Raw genomic sequence first — 16,939 nt, forward strand, 5'->3', positions numbered from 1 at the left:
AAGGGCTCCTGACATGTCTGGTGGGATCAGATTATTATCCTGCTTAAAACTGAGCTACTAGGCACAAGTGCACAGTGGTGAACTCTCAAGCTTTTGAACGTTTCCAGAATAAATGAGAGACCCTTTTAAATTCAGGAGCTATCTTAAAAAACAGAGTAATAGCATGTGTGGGTTTCATCTTTTGTCTTTAAATCAGAGTTCATTTTGACAGGGAGGCATGGCAAATGGGTTATAATGAAGCATAAAATACTTTATTCTATTTTTATAAATAGTTTTAAAATTCTCTCCTGAGTTTCATTTTACTTTTTTACCCTCCAAGTTCTCTAGAATGTATACTTCAACTTCCCACAAATCTTATTCTGGTTTGTGGCACGTAATTAAATGCAGACTGGGGTCAGGGGAAAAAGGAACTCATCTGTTGTGGATACCATTTGGAGCAAGAAAATAGTCTACATTCTAGTTTTCTTATTCTTGACCTTTGTTGACTTATATTGTAAATATCCACTTCTCCTGCCTGTCTCCCAAGTCTCTTGACATTCTGAATCCAAGGTCAGGGTCCTGGGTCTGCCAGAGTTAGGGGCCATATCATTGAGAGTCATCTTGACTCCCACCATCATGTACACACATTCTGGAGCCAGGCTGCTGGGTCCAGACCATGGCCTAGCCTTTCTGTGCCTCTGTTCCCTGTTCTGGAGATAGGCCTGATTCATGGGGTTGTCAGAATGAATGAGATGGTAACAGGCAAAATATTGGGAATGTCCTGAGTGTTATGTATTATGACAGGAGTCTCTTGGCATTAGAGCATAACCCTTTGATGTGTGAGTTAACTTAGCAGGTACTGAAATGCTGACTTACAGCTTTGGTAGGTTATGGGAGAAAGTGGGGGCCATAACCACCACCCTTGAAGTGGCTCCATCCAATTGGGAAAGGTAACGCCACATCACTTTACAGGCAAGAGCACTGTTTTGTGCCTGTCTTCTCCTTCCAGAGGGCAGTGTGGTTTATAAGAAATGCTTTTTAAAATGTTCGCCACAGAGATTTCTAGATTTCTTCCTGGAGAAGTACAAGCGACGCGTGTGTGACGCCGACCAGTGGGAGTTCATCAATGGATGGTATATCCTGGTGATTATCAGCGACCTAATGACAGTAATTGGATCCATATTAAAAATGGAAATTAAAGCAAAGGTGAGGGGCAACGCATTTTAATCTTCAATTCTTTTCATCCTCCTGGGTGACCCCAGGCGCTTTGAGATATAAAATCCTTATGGAGACTCTCTGAGTCTCGTATTTTCTCTTCCCACATCCATATAACTGAAGCTTCCTCTGACTTCATTCCTCATCAAGGGAACATGTGAAAGCCATTGTTCTGTGGAAGGTAACATTCCTACGAGTCTTCCCCAGAGACTCAGCAGCACCTTCAGAATAGGAACTGAAGTTTGAGAAGCTTGACAGTTTGGGTGGGCTTCATTTTTTTTTTTTTTTTTTCAAGTTGCAGAAGAAGCAGCTGGCCCACAAACCAAACATGTCAGGAGCCAGTAGTGACCCTCCAGGACAGATGGGTGCTCTGGGAGGGGAGTCAGGGTAGGAGTGTTGAGTGATCACCAAGCACCTGATGTTCTCTTGTGGTTGTTAGCTGATTTGATCTCATGACTCCATCTTGCCTCCTCCATCCGGCTCTTTCCCCCTGTATGCTGCCAGCCGGCAGGTCTCACCTCCTTTACCTCATGACCACCTACCGTGCCTCCCTCCTCTCCACTCTGACGACTCTGGCTCCCTTCAGGTTATCTTCCTTTCTGGCCTGGATGCTACAACAGTCCCTGCACTGGCTTTCCTGCCTTCCACCTTCTATGCCTCAGACCCATCCACACCACTGTCAGACTCATTTTTCTCAAAGTATGGAAACCCACTGCCTCACAGGGCCCCCACTGAGATGCAGTGGCCTCCCTTCAGCGTGGCCTCTGGGGTCCTCATTCTCTTGCTCTGCTTCCCTCCTTGTCCTAGCTCTCCTGAACCCATCAGTCTTCCTCACCAGGACATCCTGCCCACCCTTGGCCTTGGGTCTCTGTTCAGCCTTTGTCCGTTGACCTACAGTCCCTCCCCCTCCCCCAGCCTGTCCTCCAGGCCCAGCTCCATTCTGGAGTCACACCATGGAAAGCGACTGTGACAAGCCAGGCATTGTGGCTCTCATTGCCCTTACTATATTAAGTTAGAGCTGTGCTTTTGTGTGTTTGTCTCCTCAGGGAGACCTAGAAGTCCTCAAGAGCAGGCACTGGCTTAGCAAATTGTGTTGGAGCTTTCCTTCAAAAATAGCTGAGTGGTACTGTTTGGTATTTACCAAGCACTATCACCTTATATTCTTTAATGCCTGGGTCAGTAGTCAAGGCAATTTCTCTTTCAGGATATTGTTTGAACAGAAACTCAATTCAACCAATTCAAATACAGAGAGGCAATGAGAGACACATTTGGAACTGAGCTATTTTCTCCTTCAGTGTACAGTGCTTGGTGTCACCTGAGAGAAGCAGGCGGTCCATTCTCTTCCAAGACCATTCTTTTCGAATTAAAGTGAGATTAACAAGCTGAGTGGAGTGGAATGTCTTGCTCACGTCTTTTTTTTCTTCATGTCTTAGAACCTCACAAATTACGATCTGTGCAGCATTTTGCTCGGGACGTCTACGCTTTTTGTCTGGGTTGGCGTCATCAGATACCTGGGGTACTTCCAAGCATATAACGTAAGCAAGTGGCCTTGGGTAGGGCACGGGGACTGAGACTCATTTCTTCACTGGGTCCTGGTAAGCCACTGTTGAATTCCCCTCATTCTGTTGATTTTTCTTTCAGGTGCTCATTTTAACAATGCAAGCCTCGCTGCCCAAAGTTCTTCGCTTCTGCGCTTGCGCTGGTATGATCTACCTGGGTTACACGTTCTGTGGCTGGATTGTCTTAGGACCGTATCACGACAAGGTGTGTAGACCCAATTCTTCCTGCTGCACGTTAGGCACTCAGAGCCCTTCCAGGAGGGCTCCCCATGCTGCCCTGCTTCCCACTTGGCGCCAGCAGGTACCTTCGAAGTCAGTAAGACATATGTTCGCATTGGTTTTCTTTGCCTTTTCAGGACACTGCAGTGACTTTGGGATATCAAAACAAGACCTGTAGAGCTGTAACGAGAGGATATATTTCCTAGTTGTCAGGGACCGTCTTCAGGGGGCGCATAGTAACCCAACCGATCGCCAGCTGAGAACTGTTTGGACACGAGATCGCTGTATTGAAAATGAAAATTAAATAAGGAAAATTATTACGGTAGTCTTCTCACCTAAAGTATTAGGGTTCTCATCCACATTAATTGAGAGAATGAAGGTAGACAAAGACTGCCCAAAAGGACCATCTTAGTTCTAGGATTACAATGATATCACACGTCTTTGCAGGTGGTTTTGATTACAGAGTCATCTATGTGCCTTATGAAAGATCAGTATCTGAATTCTAGACTATCCTTGGGCTTTGCGTCTCAGGGACATCAAAGTTACATTCAGATGTTCTAGTTTTTGTTTTTTTTTTTTGGTAAAGATTTTATTTATTTATTTGACAGAGATCACAAGTAGGCAGGAAGACAGGCAGAGAGAGAGGAGGAAGCAGGCTCTCTGTAGAGCAGAGAGCCCGATGCGGGACTCGATCCCAGGACCCTGGGATCATGACCTGAGCCGAAGGCAGAAGCTTTAACCCACTGAGCCACCCAGGCGCCCCCAGATGTTCTAGTTTTAAAATGATAAATTTGATTGATAGATGCCTCGGGAAATGAAATTCAGTAGGCCTTGCTTTCAAACAAAAAAAAGTAAAAGGAATTACTCCGTTTTATCGTTTTCTTCCATGGGCCTCAGGCAGCTGGAGCAACAGAAACAACACGATGACCAATGATAACTGGTAACCACGGTTACCAGATGCCTGTATGTTGGGTACTATGCTAAGCATGGCTCTTATTTAATCTCTGCAGCCCAGGGACTGGGCTTGCCTTAGGTTCTCTGTAAGGAGAAAAGAGGTAAACACACAAAGGGTGGTGTTGAAGCTTATAGAACAGCTCACCCTTAATTCTGGAGCTAGATGGTTGCACTAAACAAAACACAATATCAAATCTCGTTTGCAAACTACTCAGAAAGTGAGTAGTCCACAAGGTTCCAGCTTTCTGTGTTCTCATACTACAATAAATCCTGTACCTTGACACACAGGCAGGTTTTCTCCTCTGTAAGTGTTACATTTAACATGTCCAAAGAGAATGACTATTTTACTATTTGAGCAACTGTATAATTAACAGTGACAAGCCCTGGGTTAATAGTAAATCTTGGTAATCTTGTTGCTCTTCCATTTCCATGCCACTGCTTTAAAGGTGACTCATGAGTAAAAATTATGCTTTGATATAATCTCTCTGATCTGGAGAACTTACTGTCTTAGTGCCTAGGAAATTTTACATTTTTCTTCCTTGCCGGCCTCCTGCTCTGAATGCTTGTCCACATTTTTGTCACGAGAGGGCAGTGTTGCACTGCGTGGAATGAACACTGAGCATGAGACTTGCATCTCCAATTCACTGGCTCCAAGGCCTCAGGTTGAGTGCTTCTGTCTCCTTTGCCCTCCATCTCTCTTACCCTACCATTATTCTGGAAGGTGATTAGATAATGTTGCTCACATTTTGCCAAGAAAGCTACCCTTTTCGAGCATTATATGCGAATAGATATAGTGCCCAAGTTCTCTACCTTTTGCTATGTCAACCCTCCCAGCAGCCCTGTGGGGAGATATTATATTTCTTTTACCGAAAATAGGGTTCTTAATATGTTAGTTTACCCGAGGTTATACAGCTACTAAACAGCAGAGATAGGATTTACACCCAGGTTTGTCTGACCCCGATACACGTGCTTTGATCAATACCCTGCAGGGGTTTTCTTGGTATTGTCTAAAACAGATCTTTACAAAGGAGCATTTCATTTCATCTGTGAGAGGAGAGCTGTGTAATCAGTCCTATTTCCTTCAGTGTGTCGACCTTGAAGAAAACGATGTTATTCGCTTTGCGGATCTGAGTGTGTTTTCATACGTTGGCTCTGTCTTTTCCAGAATCCAGGAGAGACTGGGGTGCTCTGGACAGCACTGCAGTAAAAATACGAGAGCTCCAGAGGAGAGCCACAGCTGTCCTTTCACATATTCTAGGAGCCACATTAAGAAAAGAAACCGATGAAGTGACTGAGTTATGTATTTATTTAATTCAATATATCCAAAATATTAGTGTGTTACTTTATCAGGCACTCAATATAAAATATCGAGAGACTCTCCGTTCACCCCCTGTTTCTTGGTGCTTGGGAATCTGGTGTGTATCTTCTCCGGAGAGCAGCTCTCAGCCTGGACTAGCTGCTATCGATCAGGTGCTCGGTCATCACATGTAGCTAGTGGCTGCTGTTGTGTACAGGGCTCCTCCTGAGTTGTAGCTCCCTCTCAGTGCCAGCCCTCTGTTTCTCCCCCAGATGAGCAGAGAGACAAGGGCTGTGTGGCAGGTCCATCAATGGCATCTATCTTTCATCTCTAGCCAGACCGATATACTGGGGCAATGCACAGTTGAATTAATGCAGCAGAAGCCTTAGTGGAAGCAGAAGACCTTCAGTCTTGTTCTGGACTTCTGTGCTTTTCTTCTCTACTTTGCTTCTTCTTCTTCGTGGACTCTGAAGTTTAAAATGTTGACGGCCCCCTGCACCCCTCCCCCTGCAAATTAATCCAAACTTTCTGAGTTTTTAGATTTTGTCAGCATCTATTGAATCAGAAGACCTTTCGAATGACCTGAGGTCTTGAAAAGCAGGGCACCCTGGCAAGCATTTCCTAGGATTTCTAAAATATAGCAACCTTGGGTATGGAAGCGATCTCTTCCTTTAAACCAAACACTCTAAGAGGAGGTATCGGGAAAACTAGGTTCACACGGCAGTTTGATTGGCAGCAGGCCTCCCATATTTCAGCTTCCTGCTTTCCCGTCAGACATTGGATTTTGGTGGTTCAGCTGAAAGGGAGTGAAGGGACCAGTGTCCTGCCAACACTGATCCCAGCCCTAATGGGCTTTGGCACGGCATCCTTTCAAAATGTCTGGGCACGGAGGACTAGAGACTGTTGGTGTTTAATAATTCAAGATGAGGGTTGGAAGAACATTATTCTAATGTGGCTCTTCCATTTCCAGAGGACTTTTTCGCTGTGAAGAATAAATCAGTCTTACCTTGTCCTCGTTTTACAAACGACAAGACCAAGCTGTTGAAAAATCGTTGGGACTTTGCTGATGGCCTGGGTAGATGTTGGGCAGAATCTACATGACATCCTCATGCTTTTAAGACTTCTCTTTGTAAACCAAGCTCCTCTCTTATTCAAAACAACAGTTAGCTAGTTAAAATATTTCAACCTAATGTTGCATGAGGTTCTCGGGACCAGCTCTTAAAGCAAATTTTTATGTCATTCTCCGTAATAAGGCACTGTAGGTTAGGTTTTCATTCAAATGAAAGTTCTTTGTGGCTCAGTCACAAAGTGTGGAACAAATGCTCAAGTTCTCACTCTGGTCCCATGGAACCTAGGGGAACTCTTTATGGAAATAATCATTTAATATTTACTAAGTGTACACCAAGTCTTGTTGGGTTCTTCTAGACTGAGTTCCCTGAATGACTGTGGCTCCTTGCTTTTTGCATTCCCCATGTCCAGCATGGCGTGTAGAATGTGGTAGAGGCTCAGCAAGTTTTTTAATGAACAAAGAACAGAGAGATAATAGAACCTGCTTTTTAGGGGCTTACAACTTCATAAGAACCAATGCAATTCCCTCTAAATGTAGTATTTCTAGACTGGAAGCCCACGAGGCTCTTCTTCTCCTTACCTTGGGTATTACTAAAGTTCACTCCTGCTGTGCAGTTTGGCCACCAAAACTGACTGTGTGGTTCACAACCACTTCTTATGCAAAATGGAAAGCTGTGTATCACTTAACTTTATTGTGTCTCTTATAAATTTCTGGTGGGTTAAATAAGTCTCATGTGCATAGAGAAGAGGGAGTTACACTGGTTGTGAATAACATTAACATTGTGGCAGGTGTCATGTCTAGGCTGATACAAGTAACTGCACGGGAGACTGGGGAATGAATTTGATACATACTCACCAACTGCCCATTTGCCCTTTTGGAACCCGAAGTACATATTGTTACGGGTTCTTGAAACTAAAGAAAGGACTTGACCAGAGTCCAAAGGAATTATTAATGGTGCCGGCAGAGCTGTAATTCACATTCGTAGAAACCAGCTTTGATTTCATTGTCTCAAGGCTGGTAGGGATGGAAAATATTTACTCTGAGAACTGCCCGTCCTACTGTTAAATAATCTGCATATTGTTAAGCGGTCACTCCCGTGGATGTTACCTCCAGATCTCTGGGGAGACCAACTTCAGAGCTTCTCAGAGATGTTGCTGATGTCCTGAAGGTATCGGCACAATCTCTGTGTGGGCTACATTTGTGTACTCTCCCTTGGTTACAGGCTTTACCCTGTGGGTTCAGTCATGGAGCAGGGAGGTTAGGACGTGGTGTGCATTATCCAGTTGGGGTATGGAGAAGCATATAAACCGATTAGAAGACAAACAAGTTTGGTTTCCTCGGTGGTTCTTACTGATCCAGGGAAGGGACTAGAGCCACCAGGGCGGTCTGGCTTGAAGTGGACTTGGAAGTAGCCCTTTAGTGTTGGTGTAATGGGATACACAGACGGGGCGGGGGGTGAGGGGGAGAAGAGGGGAAGGAGGGCATCCCAGCAGGTGAAGAGAACTAACTCATCCACGAGGAAAAGAGAAAGAAGTGGGCCTGGTGTGTGGGCGCCGACAGGAGCAGGACGCTATTGACAGTGAGGAGAGGGGAAGAGGCCACGTGAAAAGGAGATGGATTCCAGCCTTCTTGGTTGGGATTTTCACTTTGCATCCTAGCTTTGTATATTCTTAAGCAAGAGAAATGACCCGAAGGCTATGTTCAGTGAAGTTTAGATTTTCCTGAAGTTTGGACTGCAGAATGAAGAGGTTGGGGTAGACTTGCTTGGAGGTTTCTGTAACAATCCAAGCAAGTCTACCCCAAGTACTGGTGTCGGAGCGGATCAGACATCCTAGGAGCAGACAGACCTTAGAAGATTGAAGACAAGGGAAGACTGATCAATTCGATTACTCAATTATTTTGGAGTAAATGTTTCTTTGATAGGAGACAGAAGTCACTGATAGAAACAGGGAATTAGAGGGAAAGACCAGTTTCCCGGTCAGGGGTGGGAGGTTTTGCCTTGCGGCATGTGAAATAACACCACCACCTCTGAGTGGAGGCGCCCTGGAGACATTTGTCAGGGACGGGGCTATCCCCAGAGCCATGTGGACTCTGTGGACATGTGCATCTCGTGCTCAGAACAGAATCCGGTTCAAAACTCTACACGAACGTGTTCACTGTCTTTGGCCTCTGAGGTCATTATTGTTCCTTAGGAGCTTTTACATTCCGCCAATGTTTAACCCTCTGGCCCTGGAGATGTCCCGTTATTAAGCACCTGCCGTTTGTTGGTAGTTGCTGTAGCAATAGTTTGTCAACCACTTCGAGCCAGGATGGCTGCCTGTGGGGTTCCGGTGGGATTCCCTGCTGCGTAGCTCAACTCCCGAACTCCCACTAACCTCCTCATAGCAGCATTTCTCCCTGGCACCTGGGACTTGCCGCAGGGAAAACAGAGTTCCCTAGGTGTGTCTGTCCTTTCCCAGACTTATGTTCATCTACCTTCCTCTTCCTCCCAGTCTCTCCCAGATTCCTTGCAACCCGGGGCTCCTGCACACCCCTGTCTCTGGCCTCCCTGCTCCTAGGCTTTGCGCATTCTAGATCTTCCAAGTGCCATGGTTCCCTTTAAGGAACACAGATCAGATCATGTTATTGCGACATGAAGCATTTTTCTGGTTTCAGGTTATGGCCTGTATTCGCTTGAAGTGTGGAAAAGACCACAGGGGCCCTTCAGCATGGCATAGACAGGCCTCTCCGGCTGCTGTCCAGGCTGAGCTCATTACTTCTCCCGAGTTTACTGAGTAAATCCTGACCTTTCTCCTCTCACAGGTGAACGACCCAGCCTTCCCGCCCTGGTTCTGAGGGTCGCTTTCCTTCCACAGCGCCCCCTAGCTGTACACAGGGTACTACATGTCTAAGTTAGGGTCTGTCCGCTGTTAGCAGGGGAGCCCCTGGAAGGCACAAACCATGATCCCTCATCTTTTGACACTTTCCCACCCTTGGAAATCTTTAGTTTTTAATGTGCTAAAATTACTTGGACTGACAGTTGGAAAGGCGAATGTGAAACCCTCCATGTAGCAAAACTTTCTTGAGCCGGTGCTATGTCCCAGACACTTCCCTCTCTGCTGGTTGCAGAACACAGCAGCTGCTGTCTTCCAGAAAGCAGTTTGGCAGATGAGACCCAATAACAGGAAAAAATACTGTGCTGAGAAATGTTTATTACATTGTTCTTTATTATATTGTGAACATTATCGGGATGTCTAGCCAGAGGGAAATAGTTAAGTTTGACATCTAAGAAATGATCTGTTATATTAAAAAAAGGCTTTCTAGGTGTGAGTAACATAAGAAAATGTTCAGTAGGAAAAAAAAAATCAGGATCCCAAACTGTTAGATGATATGACCAACAATATACACAAAGTGCAAAGGAAAAAAAAACTGAAGAAAATATCAAGAGATTATCTTTATAAGCACAGAGGAGAGTTTAAAAAAAGATTTATTTATTTATTAGAAACAGTATAAGCAAGGGGAGAAGCAGAGGGATAGGGAGAGAAGCTGACTCCCTGCTGAGCAAGAAGCCTGACAAGGGGCTTGATGTCAGGACCCTGAGATCAAGACCTAAGCCAAAATCATGTCAGGTGCTTAACCAAATGAGCCGCCTAGGTGCCCCGAGGAGAGCTTTGAATAATGTTTTCTTGGTATCATGGTATATTCTAGATGTTTTTTTATTTAATTTTAAAGGTTTTATTTATTTATTCAAGAGAGAGAGCACAAGTAGGGGGAGGAGCAGAGGGAGAAGTAGGCTCCCCATTGAGCAGGGAGTCCGATGCTGCACTGTATCCCAGGACCCCAAGATCATGACCTGAGACAAAAGCAGATGCTTAACCAAAGGAGCCCTTCAGGTGCTCCTAAAATTCATTTTAGAGCATCTAGAAAAGGGGTGCCTGGGTGGCTCAGTCATTAAGCATCTGCCTTTGGCTCAGGTCAGGATTCCGGTGTCCAGGGATGGAGCCCTGCACCGAGCTCCCTGCTCAGTGGGGAGTCTGCTTCTCCCTCTACTCCTCCCCCTACTCGTGCTCTCTCTCTCTCAGATAAATAAATAAAATCTTTAAAAAAAATAAAATGAGGGGGGGCGCCTGGGTGGCTCAGTAGGTTAAGCCGCTGCCTTCGGCTCAGGTCGTGATCTCAGGGTCCTGGGATCGAGCCCCGCATCGGGCTCTCTGCTCCACAGGGAGCCTGCTGCCCTCTCTCTCTCTCTCTGCCTGCCTCTCTGCCTACTTGTGATCTCTGTCTGTCAAATAAATAAATAAATAAAATCTAAAAAAAATAAAATAAAAATAAAATGAGGGTGCCTGGCTTGCTCAGTGGGTTAAGCCTCTGCCTTTGGCTCAGGTCATGATATCAGGGTCCTGGGATCGAGCCCCGCATCAGGCACTCTGCTCAGCATTTTATTAAAAAATAAAAATGAGTACTAATAATAGAGACAACAACAAAATAAGTTAACTAGATACTTTCCACCTTTTTTTTTTAAGATTATTTATTTATTTATTTGACAGACAGAGTTCACAAGTAGGCAGAGAGGAGGAAGCAGGCTCCCCACTGAGCAGAGAGCCCGATGTGGGACTTGATCCCAAGACCCTGACATCATGACCTGAGCCGAAGGCAGAGGCTTAACCCACTGAGCCACCCAGGTGCCCCAATACTTTCCTGCTTTTTTGGACCATACCTCTTAAAAACTCATTTGGGTTTCCCCCCTACAGTTTGAAGATCTGAACACAGTTGCCGAGTGTCTGTTTTCTCTGGTCAACGGCGATGACATGTTTGCGACCTTTGCTCAAATCCAGCAGAAGAGCATCTTGGTGTGGCTGTTCAGCCGCCTGTACTTATACTCCTTCATCAGTCTTTTCATATACATGATCCTCAGCCTGTTCATCGCACTGATTACAGATTCCTACGACACCATTAAGGTCAGTCACATTTCCTGCCAAAAAACGACATCAAATTCTGTATGGGTTGGAACATAGGAAAATGCTACGCTTTTTTTCTTTTTTTTTTTTTTAATTTAAAATAGTACTCTTTTACTTGGATTTTGAGATTTTTCTAGAAAAGAAACTTTGTAGGTGCTGGTGGTGAGTTTCACATATGCATTTCAGGCATTGTCCCTGTCACCCAGACCGAGGCGGACTGGTTTGGAGGTGTGCTGGAAAAGAGAAAGGATGTGGGTCCCAATGGGCTGAGTGTGGTCAGTCAGGGAGCTGGGCTGTCAGTCTCCACAGTGACAGCTGTACCTGCCTATCTTGGAACTTAAGCTTAGAATAATAAGCTTCAGCGATAAGGGATGATGGCCACCTTGACAGCCTTTCCAGCTGCAGGCACGCCTGGACGCTGCATGACATGGCCATCAGCATGGGGCAAGTTTCCTTGAGATGATAAAGGCTTAGGCTTTCATGGCTGCCTCACCTCTTGCCTCCCTCAGCCACCCTGTGGTCTGCGTGCTTTTAGACTGATCTGCATTGTTGCTCTGTAGCTCACAGGAAGCTCTGTGCCCCCTCGTGGGATGGCCCTTCCACAGCAGAGGGTCATGCGTGGAAAATCCCATTTTGGGACTCGCATCTGAACACCTAGAGGTGTTATGTCAATGCCTTGGGGTTTTTGTCCTCTTCTTAAACTCAAACTAATTCAGAAGAAGACCATCCATTGAGGGGCACCTGCGTGGCTCTGCTGGTAAGCATCTGCCTTCGGCTCAGGTCGTGATCTCAGTGTCCTGGGATCGAGCCCATATTGGGCTCCTTTCTCAGGAAGGGAGCCTGCTTCTCCCTCTCCCTCTGCCTGCTGTTCCCCTTGCTTGTGTTCTCACTCTCTCTGACAAATATGTAAAATCTTAAAAAAAAGAAAAAAAGAGAGAAGAAGAAGACAACAACGATGGCAATGACCACCGTCCACTGGAAATGCTTCCGAGTGCTCTGTTGATGGGGAGACAAGTGCTCACATGGGGATGGGTGGTTGGCTCCAGTAGCAGCGCTGGGCATGGAGATGGGAACTGCACACTCTTGCCCTGGGGGTTCCTGTCTTTGATGAGGCCGTGGTCCTGGGAGTGGGTCAAGCTTTGGTGCCCTCTGGAAGCGTGGGACAAGCGGGGTCTCAGGCAGGGTCTTTTTGTCTACTGGGAAGAACTTGCTGCCTTCTGCTCCACTGAGTGACCAACTTCTATAAAAGTAGAGGAAACAGGTCTTACTCCTCTCTAGACTCTATACTGGCAGTAAGAGAAAGGGGAGATCTTATCTGGTCTTATAATTAGCATTAAAATTTTAGACTTTTGACTATTTTCCTCATCCCCCTTACTAACCTGCCCCTCCCCTGCCCAGTCATGGCTTTCTTTCTGGGACTTTTGGATTGTTTCTGTTCCCATGGTGGCCCTGGCTTGGCTTTTAGGACTGACAGATTGATGCATCACTGTTAATATCAGTTCTTGGATCTGAGCTAGCAATGTGGGAGAGTTTTATTTTAGCCAAGGTGGGCTTGATGTGTTGACAAGGGGAGCAGTTTCTCATGCTCTATAAATAAGGTATCAACACTGTGTACTTTTTACAGAAATACCAACAGAATGGGTTTCCTGAAACGGATCTTCAGGAATTCCTGAAGGAATGTAGTAGCAAAGAGAAGTACCAGAAAGGGTCCTCAGCCTTCTTGTCGTGCGTCTGCTGCTTGAGGAGGTTAGTATGGTGTTTAGTCAGGTCTCCATGCTCCTATGAGGAGCTTCTCCATGGCCTTAACAAAGAGTTCTTCCAAGGTTTACTCTGCACTCAGAAATCAGCTCATTGTGGAAAATGATTTGTCTTTCATTTTCTTTCCTCCCACTGAAACTGGCTTCAGAAATGAATTGTTTCTTTTAAAACGGGGTAGAAAGCCACATGACATGGTTGAAATCTCTTGGGGCTATTATGAGACTCTAAAGGGAAGTCATGAGTTATGTCCCTAAAGTCAAGAAGGTGAACTCTGAGGTGGCCCCGTAAGAGGTCCAAACTCTTATTTTTTGAGGTGCAGCTCTGGGAATGTCAAAGGCCTTTTCCTTTGCTGCAATATTGGGTACAACTAACCTTTCTTGAGCAGAGTGGGAAACCTGCTTGAGAGGAGGCCTTGGCTGGGATCACACATCAGTAGCTCTACCTTGACCAGCTTTGCTCATGTCAGTAGGACACTCAAGCAAAGGTCTACACCTCAACAGCAAAGCCTCCATGTGGTGTTTTGGGGGCTAGAATGGAGGTCAGATGAGGATAGGTTGCTTGATTGTACCCTTGTTTGTTTTCATGTGAAGTCAGAGGTGGGGTTGTTAACTGAAAATACCCCAACCGGGGTTTTCTGAGAATTCTCTAAACCAAATTCCTGAAGGCAGACGGAAGAACATAATTGCTACTTAAAACCACAAGATGTATTTTCTCTTAATCAATTCATACCGCATCTTGGGATTTTGAAATGATATGATTGAGCATTTCCAAAGAATGTCTGATAAATACGAAATGAGGTCTTCTGAGGAAAGTGAAGTTTTTAAGAATCACATTTCTTCCTCTCAGAGCATTAAATTATTGCCATAGGAGCTGAGATAAAGGGAAATTAACTTTCCTAATAGACAGCTGCTGCCCAGGAGGCACCTTGTATAAGAAAAGTCTTGCGAAGTTGCTCCTTCTCATGTGTATTTAACTGTAAAGAAAAAATATTCATCAGAGAAAGTAATTGTGAATTCTGGAAAGTAAGCAGTCAGTCTTTGGTGTTTGGTTTTTGGACCTTGGTGTTCATCACAAAAAGCCACAGGTGATTTTTTAAATGTTTTCTTGTGCAGCCAGATGGAATGAGTAAAAGGTTTAAGGGGTAGAGGAGAAAAGTTCTTGATCAGATTGGGTCTGAGGGCTGAGAAGAAGTAGCAGTATCAGCAGACTGTTCTCTGTATGCTGTGCTAGGGGCCGTTGAGAAGATGCTGGTTCAGGGGAGGGTCTGCTGGTCATGATGAATGAAAGAATTAAATAGAATGAAGGCATCCACCAAGGAAGTCAACTGAAGAACTAAAATGTTGAAAGTTTTGAGCAAAGGGATCTCAAAAATGATAACAGTAGTGTCTGTTACTAAAGATGGTCATGGGTGAAGTCAGCTAGAGCGGTTTGACTTGACTCATCAGATCAAGGTCTGGATCCTCGGCAGATTTGGATGGGCTCTGATGAGAGTAAATGAAGGTCATGGGACTGAGGCAGGGAATGGATTGTGCTGAGAATAAGTGATGGCTTTGACTCCATCAAAAACTCAGCACCCCTGCGTATGTTTAAAGGCTACAAATCTAAGAATGGTTTAATTGAGGGAAGCCATAAATGGAGAGTAAATATGGGAGAAGCAGCTCACTGAGGGAACCTGGGGATTGAGGGCGTCACAAATGTTGGTTTCTGGACCCCCCGCTGGTGCCTGTGACGGACAGCCCCAACTATCACAGCTCTGCCTCCTGCAGAGCACAGATGGGTGTCACACTCTTTTAATCAAGCGGTCCGGCGACCACCACAGACTGATTCACCTTCAAATTATTGCCAGAGCCTCTAGCCTGATCCTCAGAAGACCTGGGTTTCTGTTTTGGACCCTACCGGTTACTGAATGTGTCCCCTGAGCTCTCTTTAACCTCCTGATCTTTCCGGTGCCACCAGCCTGTGACATACGACCTCTGAAACGTCTTCCAGTTCTAATGTGATGTAATTCTTTGGAAAGATCTACTGGGATGGACAGATGCAGAATTGATCTTTTCCCTTCTCCACAGCAGTAGAGGGGGAAAATCTGTTGCAGCCATCGAGTGAGGCTTTGTCAGTATAAGGAGATGCGGGGTCCCAGGACAGGGACAGCTCCTCAGATATGCCAAAGGCATCCACTCAAACCAAAAGTAATGTGCATTGTCCTTCTTAGCCTTTCTTCCTCTTCCATGTGACACTCAGCAGCTCTAGAACCTGAAGGAGTCTTCTTCCCTCTCGGAGATTTTGAAATCATTGTTCTCTCTTTCTTCGTCTCCCTTTCTGATACAGGAAAGGAAGTGAGGACCACTTGATACCTGTCACCTAAAGGCCTTCTGCTAAAGATAACCAAGTTTCAGGCCTAACTGTACCAAGTGACAATGCAGAGGGACCCTGAACAGCTTGGACCAGCACTCCCCCAAATACTGAATTATTTATTGGTGAAGCAGGAAAGAGGACTGTGAGCTGGTTGAACACAACTGAAGTTCCAAAGTTCCTTTTATGAACTTGGATGATGAAGCATAGACCGCAGTCAGCTACTGGGCATGAGTGCAATAGAGCCGTGATAATGACATTCCGCTTTGGACTTTACTTTATGACGTCACAGTGGTGGGATGGAAAAAAGTATCAATTTCAGAGTGGGAAAAACAATGGCACTTGAAAACGTGTGTTGAAAGATGCGTGTTTATCATCCAATAAGTGTTTGTTTTGAAAGTGATAATTGGATTTGAAAACATTTGTTAATTCATGGCGTGCACAGCAGTGAGGTTGGTTGTGATACTAAGTTAAAAATTCCAAGCTGGAGAACTAGTAAGCCTTTTAAAGAGCACACTTACATCAACAAAAAGACCACTTTTAGTGGACATGTCTGGGCCTATTTGTGTGTGTGTGTGTGTGTGTGTGGGTGTGTGTGAGCATGACAGGAAGCAGCTGTTGGTATGGTCAGTGGGATAAACTGGAAACAGTCATTTGGAGACCTTGTCACTTGTGCTGAGTGTTGACTGTTCATGTGACATGTGGACATGAACTGTAGCAGTGCTCACTCATTGTAACAGTTGAACTCTACTATGGTGGTGATTTGCCCTTGTCAAGCAAATAAAGATGGTATTTTTTCCCCCAAATAAATTTATTTTTATCACAACAAAAGGAGCCGCTGCTATTTTTTTTAATGTTTTAATGTAGTATTTCTTAATGTCCACTGAGTGCAAAATTCAGATCATATCTCTTTTAACTATCTGGTCTCCAAATAGGATTTCTCACTTTCTTAAAGGCAGTGAAGGAAGGGTTAATGTATCGAAGTTATTCAATAAATATTTATGATAAATGATAAATATTAAGTCTTATATCATAAATAAATATTTATGATATATGACTTAAGAGTAAGATCACTTCACGCATGGATTTATCTCATACTGTCACTATCTTTTAGGGGTCAACTATTTTAAATTTCTTAGAGAAGAACAGAATTTGAATTAAGCAGGACACTCATCCCAAGGTTCTCCCTCTTTTTTCCCTGCTCCTCCCTGCCAAGCCCCTTTCAGATTTCTTTTCCCATACCCTGCCCTTTGCCCCCCACCCCCGCTTTCACCAAATCTAGGCCAAGAAAATCATTCACTTAATACCATTAAAATTAATAAGTAACTCTACACACAAGATACTTGGCAAAAGTGATCATTTTAGTTAACTTTATTTTTTAAAAAAAGATTTTATTTGTTTGAGAGAGAAAGAACATGAGCGGAGCGGGGAAGGGACAAAGGGAGAGGGAGAAGCAGACTTCACGCTGAGCAGAGAGCCCAATTTGTGGCTCCATCCCAGGACCCTGAGACCACAACCCAAGCTAAACGCAGATGCTTAATCAACTGAGCCACCCAGGCGCCACATTTTAGTTAACTTCTTACCGAAAAATGTCGAGTTCTGT

The 16,939-nt window shown here is 44.9% G+C and overlaps 1 protein-coding gene across 5 annotated transcripts in view; it reads left to right on the plus strand.

The window, feature by feature from the left end:
- Nucleotides 1–16,162, plus strand: part of MCOLN2 (mucolipin 2) — a 54,870-nt gene extending 38,708 nt beyond the window's left edge. For all 5 annotated transcript variants that reach the window (XM_032301960.1, XM_032301962.1, XM_032301963.1 and 2 more), the window contains exons 9-14: nt 1,036–1,185; nt 2,628–2,729; nt 2,836–2,958; nt 11,023–11,229; nt 12,854–12,975; nt 15,313–16,162. In XM_032301960.1, the coding sequence (XP_032157851.1) occupies nt 1,036–1,185; nt 2,628–2,729; nt 2,836–2,958; nt 11,023–11,229; nt 12,854–12,975; nt 15,313–15,349 (741 nt within the window). In that variant the 3' untranslated portion in view covers nt 15,350–16,162. The remainder of the gene's footprint in view (nt 1–1,035; nt 1,186–2,627; nt 2,730–2,835; nt 2,959–11,022; nt 11,230–12,853; nt 12,976–15,312) is intronic.
- The last annotated feature ends 777 nt before the right edge of the window (nt 16,163–16,939 follow it).

This window comes from Mustela erminea, chromosome 10 (assembly GCF_009829155.1).
Source record: "Mustela erminea isolate mMusErm1 chromosome 10, mMusErm1.Pri, whole genome shotgun sequence".
Lineage (NCBI taxonomy): Eukaryota > Metazoa > Chordata > Mammalia > Carnivora > Mustelidae > Mustela > Mustela erminea.